The sequence below is a fragment of the Lissotriton vulgaris genome, chromosome 6 (assembly GCF_964263255.1).
Source record: "Lissotriton vulgaris chromosome 6, aLisVul1.2, whole genome shotgun sequence".
Lineage (NCBI taxonomy): Eukaryota > Metazoa > Chordata > Amphibia > Caudata > Salamandridae > Lissotriton > Lissotriton vulgaris.
In genome coordinates this window covers 1,155,172,760-1,155,186,208 of record NC_141694.1, presented here as the reverse complement: position 1 = coordinate 1,155,186,208, position 13,449 = coordinate 1,155,172,760, and the positions used below count along the sequence as shown (strand labels likewise).

At 47.8% G+C, this 13,449-nt stretch overlaps 1 protein-coding gene across 8 annotated transcripts in view; it reads right to left on the bottom strand.

The window, feature by feature from the left end:
- Positions 1-4,234: 4,234 nt before the first annotated feature.
- The window catches only part of MAP4K3 (mitogen-activated protein kinase kinase kinase kinase 3), a 1,209,829-nt gene continuing 1,200,614 nt past the window's right edge, over positions 4,235-13,449 (bottom strand). For all 8 annotated transcript variants that reach the window (XM_086927230.1, XM_086927231.1, XM_086927232.1 and 5 more), the window contains one exon: positions 4,235-7,735. In XM_086927230.1, the coding sequence (XP_086783356.1) occupies positions 7,648-7,735 (88 nt within the window). In that variant the 3' untranslated portion in view covers positions 4,235-7,647. The remainder of the gene's footprint in view (positions 7,736-13,449) is intronic.

The window sequence follows — 13,449 nt, the reverse complement described above, 5'->3', positions numbered from 1 at the left end:
CGTCGCCACGATCCGCAGCAGCGCGCTCGCGCTGGAGGCGCTTCGCAAAGTCCTCAGCATGCTGTGGGTTGGTGAAAAAATGTTGTTTAGCCTGGTGCGTCACTCGAAGTTTAGCCGGATAAAGCAAGGCGTAGTCCACTTGAAGGTCCCGAAGCTTCCTCTTCACCCCCAAGAACTTCCGACGCTGGTCCTGTACCATCGGTGTGAAGTCGGGGTACATGGTGAAAGACACCCCCTCGAAGGAGAGAGACCTGTTAGTGCGGGCAGCCTGAAGAGCAGCGTCCCGATCACGATAATTCAATAGGCGCGCAATGATGGGACGCGGTGCAGCCCCAGAGGCCGGACGAGGTCCCAAAGTCCGATGCGCTCTCTCGACGATGAACTGGGACGAGAAAACTTCCGCTCCGATGGCGCCCACCAGTAGCCTCTCCACATAAGTCTCCATTTTGCCCACATTCGTGGACTCCGGCACACCTACAATGCGCACGTTGTTGCGCCTACTCCTCGCCTCCAACTCCTCGTTCTTGGCGGCAATGACACGCAAGATATTGTCCATCCGCGCCAGCTGGGTGGTATGGGTGGCCGCCGTGTCATCATGGTCCGAAATGCGCTGTTCCGCCGCCGTCAAGCGCTCCTCATGCACGTCCAATTTCTGAACGACCGCATCCATGCGCGACGATATCTTGTCCACTTTGTCCACTATAGTGGCGAACCCTTGCCTCATCTCCTGCATCATTTGGGCAAAGTCCGGCGGAGGTGGGTGCGGGACACTCTCAGCGACATTCGGGGGGGGGGACCGCGAAGTTCCAGCTTCCTGGAGCGAACGCGCCCCACGCCTGGCCCCTCCAGAGTCAAAGGACAGTTTGGACTGTTTAGTGTCCGGCTTCCCCATAACGGTGGTACAGAAGGGGAACGAGGCAAGTGGAGGTCAGGATACAGGTCGGGCAAGGGACCCGACCAAGCAGAAAGCAGCTCGAATCGTGGGGGCACGAGCAGGCCAGCACGCCCCGCCACTCCCACCGATGAGCAAAGGCCGTCGCCGTTCCCAGCCCAAGGTGGCAAACCCTCAGAATCCAAGTATTAAATCCGTGGCACTTCCGCGGGCGATGATATCTGGACAGGCAGATGGGAGAGCCAAGAAGAGTCCGACAACCCGGGAGAGCCAAGCGTCTCGCCCGGCCAGCGAACAGGCCTGGCGGAGAAGGGCGGAGCTAGGCCTACACCCCACGTGCAGAGCCCCGGACTGGCATGAACAGCGACGCCGGGCAAGATGGCATCAGACTTCCAGAGCGCGAGTCGGAGAAACTTGGGACCCACATAACTTCGACCAGCAACCTCCGAATGGCACAGGAGTTGGACCGTGGGTGGACTGCCGATATCCCAACCGAACCGTGGGGTCAGTTCAGGGCGCAGCGATGGTAATCAGGATACCTAGGCGGATAATAGCTCCGGGCAGCGGGAGCCTCACGACAGTGCGGCCATTGCGCAGTGCGCCCTCTAGCGCCCCATAAGGTAAGGCATATGTGGCAAGAAGTCTCTATCAGATAAGGCTATGTAGGGTTGGTCAGATGTCACCTGGGACAGCTGGCAAAATATCCACCGCTCTGTCCCATAATGCATGCAAGTACCTATCCAGGAGGCAAAATGTGCAAATGGACCAGAGGGAAGACTAAGAAGAAAACATTGACAAATGTGTCCATTAATTTTTACTCCCTGCCAGGAGGGGTTGTAGGGATGGCATTTGAGTTAAGGCGGCTCATGGATGCATGTACCACCAGCTCTCCAGAGTGTGGTGTTGCAATCGAAAATCCAGATCCCGGTGGGCCTATGCTGCCTTGACGTTTGTCTATTAACTGGGGGACAATAACCTGGCTTCACCCAGGTAACCACAAGTACATCAGTAAGGGCCTTGTTAAATTGAAGTAAACGCTCTTGATGGTTTGTACAGGGGCGAGGACCTTGGTGATGAGATTTATTTTTACCTCTGCTTGAGGCTGAGTAAGGTCAAACACCTCTCCTGCCCTCCTGTTCACTGAAGCAAAGGAGGCTGATTTGTCTGTTGTCATAGCTGGCTTTGGTCAAGACATGCCACTGGCTGGAAATATCTTCAGGCCACTGGGCAGCTTGTAGGTCATTAAATATGTTTCCTCAATCCCAACGGGCATTGTTATCACCATCATATGGAGCAATTTTCTCAATCATAGTAGACATGATTGCATGGTGTATGGGACCTAGGTATTGGGGGAGGGTAAGTCTTAGAGTCCCATAACACTATTGGATTTCTCTCTGTCGTCATTGATTTCAGTGCTGCCCTCGAGACTCAGGCTAGCTGCGTTGGTGTCAGCACCGAGGGCACTGTCGGGCTTTGTGCAGGGCCAGTTTTAGTGGATCTGAGTTAGAAGAAGGTCCTTGGCTTGAGGTTGTGTGTTGCAGTCGGCATCAGAGATGGATCCGCAGGCAGTAAGGTCTTCTAGAGAAATCATGAGAGAAACCACAATTCGTATTCATGGCTTTCTTCAGCCAACTGAGCAGTTATGGCACTGCTGATCTTCCAGGTTTGGGATGCATTGGGAGCCGGAGTGGAAATGGTTCTAAAGTAGGGAAACAACTTAATGGACTGGAGGTTGCCAGGGCGTCACATGACGAGTGATGGGAATAGCATGATGATGGAGACCCATATTACTGTTTTAAAAAAAAAAAATTTTAAGTAGCGCATTTATGAATATTTGATTATTTTCCTTCATTGGGAATCCAACAGTGAACACAAGGGACGTTTTCCACAACTGGGAGCGTTACTTTTCATGGTCTTTAAGCTTTTTGATCAGAAAGCGGTACCTTTGTGCACGCCCGCAACTGATTAATTGAATCACCATACATCCTAATTTCTTCAAATAACACGGAGTGTGGGAGCCAACTCAAATATTATTTTCCCCCCAACTTACCTGAACCCCACAACTTCAATGACGACCAGTGCGAGAGCAGTCTCAGAAGCAAGAGCACATCTGCTCTCTCTACTTCAGACAGGACCTTTTCCTCTACTTCTTGTGGAGCTAGGTATCAGCAAGTTTGACTAGGCGGTAACAGATGGCCTTGCATCTTCGCACCACAGTCACACAATGCCGAGGCACCAGAGGCAGACATTGTGGGAGTCTGTCACCAACATCTGCCATGACTATCTTTATCCATCTTGAATCCTGCTACTGTAGGGGGGAAGACGTCTGCACTCTTGAGAAAAACACAGGCAGACATGATTTGATCAGCTCCAGATGTGTGTCTGAAGGCTGGAAAGACAGGAAATGACATCAGCACACAGAGATGGTGCAGATACAGAGTCCCTTACGTTATGTTTCAAGGTGGGATGAATGTACAGGTGGGCTGCACAACACCACCTACTGATGCATAGAAGAATTGCATCAAAAGTTTCCAGATTCAGTCTGACACCTTGGAAAATTCACGAGGTAAGGAATCTGCTTTTAGAAGTCTCTATCAGAATATTTGTTTGAGGGGCAAGAGGGAAGATGAGAAAATGTGAGTATGGTTAGCATATAGCTGATACTAAAAGCCAGGCAGGGAATTAATATCACCAATGAATTTAAATAAATTTGTGTAGACAGTGAACAGTCCCAGAAAATATCCCACCAATAGCATGCTCAGTGTTGAGGGCAGAGATCATCAGGAAAATATAAATTAAATACTTTAGAGTAAGACGGAGAACCACTCAAGTATTCTACTTGAGACAGCAACTGAGGGAAGGGCAGAGGCAGGGTGGTGTGATGGACCACATCAGATGATGCAGAGATAATTAAGAAAGAGCAGTAGTTGCAGTGAGCAGAGGAAACAATGTTTGATAAAGGGATGAATGTGATTTAAAAGGGAGTTGGCAGTATTATTTTCACTGATACCTATAAACTATTTTGCTTCAACTCAGTTGTGCAGAAGATCAGTTGCATGTTCATTTTTAATGATACACAAGAAATCTTGTTGTAAAATGGAGAATTGTGAGGCACTTTACCATTAGTGTAAAAACATGCGCATACTGTACATTTCAACATTATTTTGTGAAATCGCTATGAAATCAATGTCATTTGGAGGGTCAATGAATTGGCAAAAAGGAGTCAACTATGAAATTGTAAATCTGTTGTAGTCTAGAATATTAGATTGAAAGTATGAGTTCAGCAAACAGGTTTTTTATATCTTTTTCCAAACTGCGATAAACTCAATAGAAGCAAACTGATTTGTTAGAAAACGTGTTTATTTTACAATATGTACAATCAATAACATATTCAAAAACATTAGAACAGCAACTTTGCAGACTGCAAATCACTTAGGACTTTATCTGTTTTGGTGAACATACTTGCAAAAAATAGTAGATGCAAAGCATGAGCATTTTGCCAAATCGTGCTATCTACATATGAAAACATCCACCATAAGAAACTTTCATCCAAAGTGAAGTTGTTGTGATGTGTGGTATCCATTACACTGTTTGCATGAGGTAGTAACTAAATTATTTGGCCACCTGTTAACATACTAAAGATGATAAAAAAATATTCTTAAGGCAAGGATACATACAAAAGGCCCGACACACCTTTAAACGGCAATATTTTCCATCCTAAGGAATGTAACTGCTCATATGATTTACATAAATTACATGCTTAATGTGCACTCAAAATGAAAGCTACAATGATTTTAATAATGTACATAAAATAGATAATTCACACAACTCTTGCAGTGTCACATCACAGTACCACTACTCTGAATCAGACTTAGTTCAGAAAAGTATTGCGTTTTTAGCAAACAGAAGCAGTCGCTTTTGGACTTTGATTTGAACAAAAGACCACATATTAAATGTAGTGCTGAAGGATGGTTTGTTTTTTTTAGAATGAAAACACCACAATTAAAAATAAACAGCATTTTGAAGCCAGCGCATGTCCACAGTAACAGCTAACCTTTTGACTAAATACATTACATGTCAATATTTTGTGCAAATATGAACACCAGTGTAATTGCTTTCAAATTAAGAACAAGTTTATAAAAAGATTACAGCTTAGATTACAGTTATTTTAAAAATTACAAGATTTTGTTTTTCATTACTAAATTACATGTAATAAAAATACATTAGTGTTATTAAATGCACTGTGTCCATTACCTGCATCCATTTCGTGAATAATAGCACTCCCCCAGAAAAAAAATATTTTCGGGTGTGCTGAAAATAGTATTCCCAGTTACATTAATACTTAATATAACAAAATCAACGTCTGTACAGTTAAGACAGTTGTACATCATAGCAGGACCACTATCTACATTAAGTCTATGACTTTAATACTATAAAGTTACTCTTACTGAAAAATACTACCCATATGTACAAAGATTACATTAAAACTAAGCACTTATGTGGTATAATATACTAAGTATGGCAGTGCCCCTTGCTTTCTGTTATTGTGTGGAAGCATAATTGACTGCAAAATAGGATAAACTGAAGGAATGTCATGGTGAATCAGGCACACTTTGATGTGTTCTCTCCCTCAACATCTAGTTGGAAACCTGGAGAAGAGAGTAAGCGCGAAGTAAAATGGTCTTCCAAAAAGAGGCTGTCGGTTTAAGAATTTGAAAGGGGCCCTAGTGAGGTCCAATCTGCAACATGCCATACCATTCTTCTTTGTGCCATCCACACCAGATGCTTTTCATGCTGTGCCAAGGTGGGAGCAACGGCATCTACTTGTGCGTATGGTAAGGCAGGTATTCAGAAGGAGGAAGGCCAAGTAAGTGTCTATATCAATCAATTATTTCTCTGCTTGCCCTTCACTCAACCTAGTGTCGACTCCAGCCAACCACAAACAGCAGGGAGGTGAAAGCTTATACTGGACAAAGAATCATGCAGCAGACATCTTTGTTAGACCTGCATACTACAATAAAAAAAGATGCCTCTATGAGATTCCTAGGCATAATGCAAGGAGGTCAAGGATATTATCTTTTTGCAGGTGAGATGGGGATGATGACATTCAGCTACAGAAACTGCCTGGATTTAAGAAAACCAAGAGATGCAGCAAATATCCTATTTGGCAGTGGTTGTCTTGATTTTTTTCTCTTAAGGACCAAGCTCATCATAGCTGACTAAAAGATCAGCATTATGACAAAACTCACTGCATCAAGATTACAAAAGGCCTCATGAGCAGCATTACTGAGAAGACGTGGGTAAAAAAGAATAGAAATATTGCTTCACTCAATTAAGACAATTGAATGGATTCATTGAAGAAACTTTTCCTATTCGCCCATGTGATCATGAAATACTTTAATGGACATGAGCTTCCAGGTTGAGTTGTTCGAACATGTCAACAACCTTCCAGAGGGAATAGGCATGACACTGTTCACCCCTAGAGTAACTGAAAACCGGCTTCTGCATACCATGGCCATTGGGACTCTTACTAGTACCATAATAAACGTATCAGAGGATCGAGTTCTTCAGCCTTGTAGCAAATTGCTTTCCCTTGAGAAACAATGTCCCCCTGACTTGGCACTGAAAGGCCCACGTGATTCAGCTGTCAAAGACTCTATGGACCACCGTGCATCACATAATAACAAGTCCCCCTCTTTAGCTCTTTTGGGACTCTTGCAATTTAACTACCTGCTTGACCATATTTAAGGTAATAGCTGAGAAAAGAAATCTGAAAACGTGAACTATCAGAGATGAGCACCTTCTATACCGTCATTTGGCAGATCAAGAGGAACAGAGGAGACCATATTTGGAACTCAAAGGGACACAGAGCCTACAGCAATTACTTGGACCTCCCAATCTTCCCCCAAATATCTACTTAAAATTCTAAATGCCACAACATCTTAATAGAAGAGCCAGTGCAGCCTTATCCATTGCGCAGTAGGATCCCAAATCAATTAGGGAGGGAGGATTAGACAAAATCATCTTTGAAGGAAACAGACTTTATATTTGATTTGGGCAGACAAGAGTCGTCTTTTTTACGGAAAAAGTGCAAATTAATCACCCAAGGATGACATTTCCATATGAAGGTAAGAGGAAATTTCACCTAAGGAAGCAACGTTGGGTTTTGGAAAACAAAAACAAACTTATGTTCACAGTTTTTTACAGAAAGAGGCTTCTCTGTTGATAATCACAACGTACGCAACAATAAAGTTAGCATTTAGGTACGGCACATATGTTTAACAGAACAAACAAAGGACAGTGAACTAAAAAGTACTTTTCAAATTATTTTCTCCTTATCACTGGAAGCACTTAAAAACGAAACCAACTTTTTCAGGTCTGAGTAACAATTAAAATATATTTGTCTTTAAATAACGCAATAACCAATAAAATATTTTCTTGCATTAAAATTATTTAGCCTTTTAACAGTATATATACATTCTTTAAAGTGTAATCATGCCGAAGAAAATAAAGTATTAAGGTACAGTATTTCCTGTATGCTCCACCCACAGTCAATCACAGGAAACAAAGGGCTTGTAATGTCTCCATACCACTTCATAGCAACATGTTCCGCATCTTTGTCTCATGCTGAAATAAATTAAGGGAAAACAGGCGATTCTGAGAATCTGCAGCCGAAGCACAATTTCAAGCTTTTACTTGCAAAGCAGCGGTAGTGTGCATCCGGTGATGTATTGAAGGACTGCATCCATAGCTGTTCAATAACTATTTTCATGACCAGCCAGAATATATAAATTGCTATTAGCTGTAGGGTTATCGGTCGGCCTGCTTTCTAAAACAACCACCCTGCAACAAAAACAAAACAGGATTGTGAAACACAATGCGTTTAAAAGTTTGTTGTAAAATAATATCCAAAGAAATTTCTACAGTCTTGTCTAAGATGCTGACATCTACATGGCAAGCAGGCAGCAAGTTGATAATAAATGGATTAACTGTTGTTTTCTGCGTTTGACAATATGCATCAATATGTTCACGGGTAGTAGTGTTTGTAGCTGTGCTCGTATGCATGCAACAACATTCCAGACTGTTAGAACCGGCTGTCTCTAGTTGGCAGAGGTATGCACTTCTGACAAATAGGGACACTCCTTTTCTAGTCAGGGCAAGGGGATCACACCCTTCGATAACCCCTGCTCACCACCTCGGTAGCTTGGCAGAGCAGTACAGGCTTATCTCAGAGGCTGTGCGTTAAGCAATTATGACCACATACAGTAACACAGTGAATACACTACAAATGGACACGACACCGTAGTATTATAAAAATAAGTATTTTTTATATAAGGCTTAGCACAAGACCAAATAACGGCAAAACTGTACACAATCGGAATAAATACGTTTAGGAAGGAAAAAGGATAGTTCAAAGGTAGTTTCTTCTTTAGCACAAAAGTCTTTAGTATCAAGCAAATCTTCTTCTGGGAAACACAGTTCTTAGCAACAGGGTAACTCACACGGGAGCTACACAACGTCGAGGCAAAGATAATCCACAGGTTCGGCGTCGACCGCGAGGAGCGCTGCGTCGGGCCTGGAGTCACACGGACCCCCAACAACACAGTACCTTTAGGAAAATGAAGCACACGATGATCAGCGGCGTCGAGCACTCCGGCGTCGCGTCTTCGGTGTCGATCAGGCCTCAGCAGGCGTTGTCGATGATGTAGTTGCACAGAGTGAGCAGCGCTCACGGCGTCGAAGGGCACACGGTTGATGCGATCAGCAGCGGTGCAGACACGAGGTCCTCTGGAGCTAGAGCCGTACTCCCACTCACTGGCGTTGCTGCTGGCGTCGGTCGGGCCCAGCGTCCGGTCGTCGTGATTGCTGTTCCTTTCAGAGGTGCTGGATTCACACTTCCAGCAAGATAGCACTTTTAGCAGATGAAGTCCTTTAGCCCTGTGACTTCAGCAGGAGACTGGCACTCTTCCAGTCCTTGGAGATTTTCTTAGCAAGCGTGAGAGTACACACACAGTTCCTCTCTCCTGGTTCCTTGGCAAAAATAAAGAAGCACGGCAGGATTCCCCCAACAACAGCACACTGGCAGAAGGGGTAGGCAGTCCTTTAGATCAGCAGGCTTCTTGTCCTTGGTTACAGGGTTCCTTGTCAGAAGTGATCTGATTTCCTAGTTCAGGGGTCCTTCTCTTATACCCCTTTTCGTCTTTGATCCCTTTGTCTATGCCGGGGATTTCCCAACATCCTGGGTCTGTGGTGGGTGGAGCTAGGCAGTAGCACCTGGCCTATTCATTGAGCCGGGCCGGGTCCTCAGACGCCCCGCAGGAGGTGGAGCCAGCATTGACACCGGCAGGAGCAGAGCTATCGTCCTCCTGGCAGGAGGTGGGGCCAGGATCGTCCAGGGCAGGCACGGAGCCATCAGTCGCTTGGCAGGAGGTGGAGCCAGCATTGTATCAGGCAAGGCAGGCTATCAACAACTACTCTCCCCCTACTCTCAACTTAATGTCCCACTCATCCCACACTGACTCATCCAGACCTCTTGGAGCCACCCAGCTCCTGTCACACACACGCAAGACCAGCAGAGACCAGATATGGTTAGACAAGAAAATAGATACTTTCTAAAAGTACTATTTTCGAACCCAGAGTCCAAAAACCATCCACCCCAACGGATGCATAATTAAACCCCGAGTTCAGGGATACCAAACTCGATATTGCACCGTACTCTCCGAGCCAGCTAGGATCATAGCATTAATAATCCCGGCGGCCCATTCTAAGCAATGGAGAGCAGGCTACCTCGCAATAGTGAAGCACGAAGATGGCGGCACTTCACTACTAGGACATGCCAACTTGGTCAGGCTTGTCCTACCTTACACTTACAACGCACCCTGCCCACGGCCTACCATAGGGGTGACTAACATGAAGGTAAGGGAAGGTTGGGGCTGGCAAGTAGGTATACCTGCGCAGCCTGCGTGACAGTACAAGACTGCACGTGGGTCTCGCAATGACCGACCGGTAGACATTCTTTTACGAGGCTGCTCCTGTGGGTGGCACAACACGTGCTGCAAGCCCACGAGCGGCATTTGCATTTACAAGCCCCGGCACTCCTGGTGCACTAGACTAGGGACTGACAGCAAACCAAATAAGCCAAACATGGATACAATAGACATATCAATTTAACATCGGGAGCACTTGCGCTATGGCACTGATCAGCAGTGACACGGCGCCCAAAGCATATACCAGCAAAACATCGTAAAACAATAGAGGCAAACAGAAAAAATGGAGGAGAGACTCAAGCCAATGATGTCAGGTCTAACACGTGTCCCCTCCAGCTGAAATGTGGGGAGAACTACCCTTAACCTAGGGAGTCCTCATCACTAAGGCGGAAAAATCTGGACAGACCATCAGCATTGGCGTGCTCTGTACCAGGGCGGTGTTCCACCGTAAAGTCCATCCCCTGTAGAGAAATGGACCACCTCAACAGTTTCGGATTTTCACCCCTCATGTGCATCAACCATCTGAGGGGCCTGTGGTCTGTCTGAACCCGGAAGTGAGTCCCAAACAGGTAGGGTCTTAGCTTCTTCAGCGCCCAGACCACAGCAAATGCTTCTCTCTCTATCGCACTCCACCTTGTTTCCCTGGGAAGTAACCTCCTACTGATGAAGGCTACAGGCAAGTCTCGGCCCTCTTCATTCACCTGAGCTAGAACAGCCCCCACGCCATGCTCTGAAGCGTCCGTCTGAACAATGAATTCTCTCGAAAAGTCGGGTGCCTGGAGTATAGGTGCTGTGCACATTGCAGCTTTCAGGGTGTCAAAGGCCGTTTGACAGGCATCAGTCCAGATCACGTTTCGTGGCTGCTTCCTGGAAGTCAGCGAAGTCAAGGGGAGCACGATGTTGCCGTAATCCTTGACAAACCTCCTGTAATAACCCGTGAGTCCTAAGAAGGCTCTCACCTGCGTTTGGGTTTTGGGCGGTGCCCAAGCCAGGATGGTATCAATCTTGGGTTGCAGGGGGGCAACCTTGCCGCTCCCTACTTGGTGCCCCAAGTACACCACAGAACCCTGCCCAATCTGGCACTTACTGGCTTTGATTGTGAGGCCTGCTCCGCGCAGGGCCAACAACACTTCCTGGAGGTGGCGCAAGTGTTCCTCCCAGCTGGCGCTGAACACTGCGATGTCGTCCAGGTAGGCGGCACTGAAGTCCTCCAGTCCAGCCAAGACCTGGTTGACCAACCTCTGGAAGGTGGCAGGGGCATTCTTCATCCCAAAGGGCATCACCCGGAACTGGTATAGCCCATCTGGTGTGGAGAATGCTGACCTCTCTTTTGCCCCATCAGTCAAGGCGATCTGCCAGTACCCAGACGTCAAATCAAACGTACTAAGGTACCGGGCAGCCCCCAACCGATCGATGAGCTCATCAGCTCTGGGGATGGGGTGCGCGTCAGTCTTCGTGACCGAATTGAGTCCTCGGTAATCCACGCAGAACCGGAGTTCTGGTGAAGCACCAGGCGCCGCAGCCTTCGGGACCAAGACCACTGGGCTGGCCCAAGGACTGCTAGAGGACTCAATCACCCCTAACGCGAACATTTTGGAGACCTCCTCCTTAATGTACGCTCGGACCTTGTCAGTCACCCTGTAAGCCTTGTGCTTCACAGGAGGGCTGTCTCCGGTGTCAACGTCATGGACACACCAATGCGTGACACCCGGAACCAAGGAAAACAGATCCGGGAATTGTCCCAACAGTTGGCGACAATCCTGTTTCTGTTCAAGGGTCAGTGTGTCAGAGAGGACCACACCATCCACCGACCCGTCTTGCTCTTTAGCACACAGGAGGTCAGGAAGAGGCTCACTCTCCTCCTCCGTTCCATCATCTGTAGCTAGGAGCATGCCCACTTCGGACCTTTCTAAGTGGGGCTTCAAACGGTTGACATGCAGGACCCGCAAGGGGTTCCTGGGAGATTTCAAGTCCACCAAGTAGGTGACATCGCTCTTCTTCTCCACAACCTTAAACGGTCCAGTCCACCTGTCCTTGAGCGCACAAGGTTCCACAGGGGACATGACCCACACTTCCTGACCAGGCTGAAGCTCTACCAGAGTGGCATTCCGGTCGTACCAACGCTTCATCTCCTCCTGGCTGGCCTCCAGATTTGCCTGAGCAAGTTCTCTGAAGCGCCGAGTCTGGTTCCGAAAGGCCAGCATGTAGCTGTATACATCCTGGGGAGGTTTCCTGGGAGATTGCTCCCAGCCTTCCTTGACCAGACTCAGAGGTCCTCTTACCGGGTGACCGTATAAGAGCTCAAAGGGGCTGAACCCTAGAGACTTCTGCGGCACCTCACGGTAAGCAAACAACAGGCATGGCAAGAGGACGTGCCATTTCCGCCTCATTGGTTCTTCAAGACCCATAATCATGCCTTTCAGGGTCCGGTTGAATCTCTCAACCAGCCCATTTCCTTGAGGGTGGTAAGGAGTGGTGAACCTGTAGGTTACCCCACACTCCTTCCACAGAGACTTCATATAGTTCGAAATGAAGTTGGTGCCTCGGTCAGACACCACCTCTCTGGGGAACCCCATTCGGGAGAAAACACCCATTAGTGCCCGTCCCACCACGGGGGCCGTCACTGTTCTGAGAGGGATGGCTTCCGGGTACCTTGTGGCATGGTCCACCAAGACCAGGATGAACCTGTTGCCCAGGGCTGTCTTGGGGTCCAGGGGCCCAACAATGTCAATACCCACCCGGTCAAAGGGGGTGCTGACCACTGGAAAAGGTTGGAGGGGAGCCTTCTGCTTCCTTCCGCTTTTCCCACTCGCCTGGCAAGTGCGACAAGTCTTGCAATGGATGTCTACATCCCTACGCATCTGAGGCCAATAAAAATGGGTGACAAGCCTGTCATAGGTCTTGTCCTGCCCCAGATGTCCAGCTAACGGTACGTCATGAGCCAAACCCAGTAGGAATGCTCTGAAGCGCTGGGGGACCACCAGCACACGGGCTGACCCAGGCTCAGCAGCCTTAGGCTCGCTATACAGGAGGTCGTTCTCCCAGTACACAAAATGTGACCCTGACTGATCACCTGAGGATTGGGCCGAGGCCTGCTGCCTCATGCCCACAAGAGAAGGGCACTCCTTCTGTTCCGCACAGAATTCCTCCCTGGAGGGACCACCGTCCTGCTGCCAATGGGTCAGCTCGGGCAGATCTCCCAGTTCGGCAATTTGTTCCCCTGTGGGCTCCAGGGCATCCCCATCAGGGTCTACCTCCTCCTGGACCACGGGAACTACGGGGGCCGGTTTCCCGCGCCTCCTGCCTCTTCCCTTTACAGCTGGGTCCTGGGCCGTACTTTCAGGCTCCGTGACCCCATCAACACCCTTACTCGCTGTCATCGAACGAGTGGTTGCACACACCCACTCTGGCACACCCAACATCTTCAAGTGCGCTGCTCTCTCCACCTTAGCCCAAGGTGAGTCTTCTAAATCATTGCCCAGGAGACAATCGACAGGCATGGCGGGCCTCACAGCAACCTGAAGAGTACCTGAAACTCCCCCCCATTCAAAGGAAACCTGAGCCACCTCA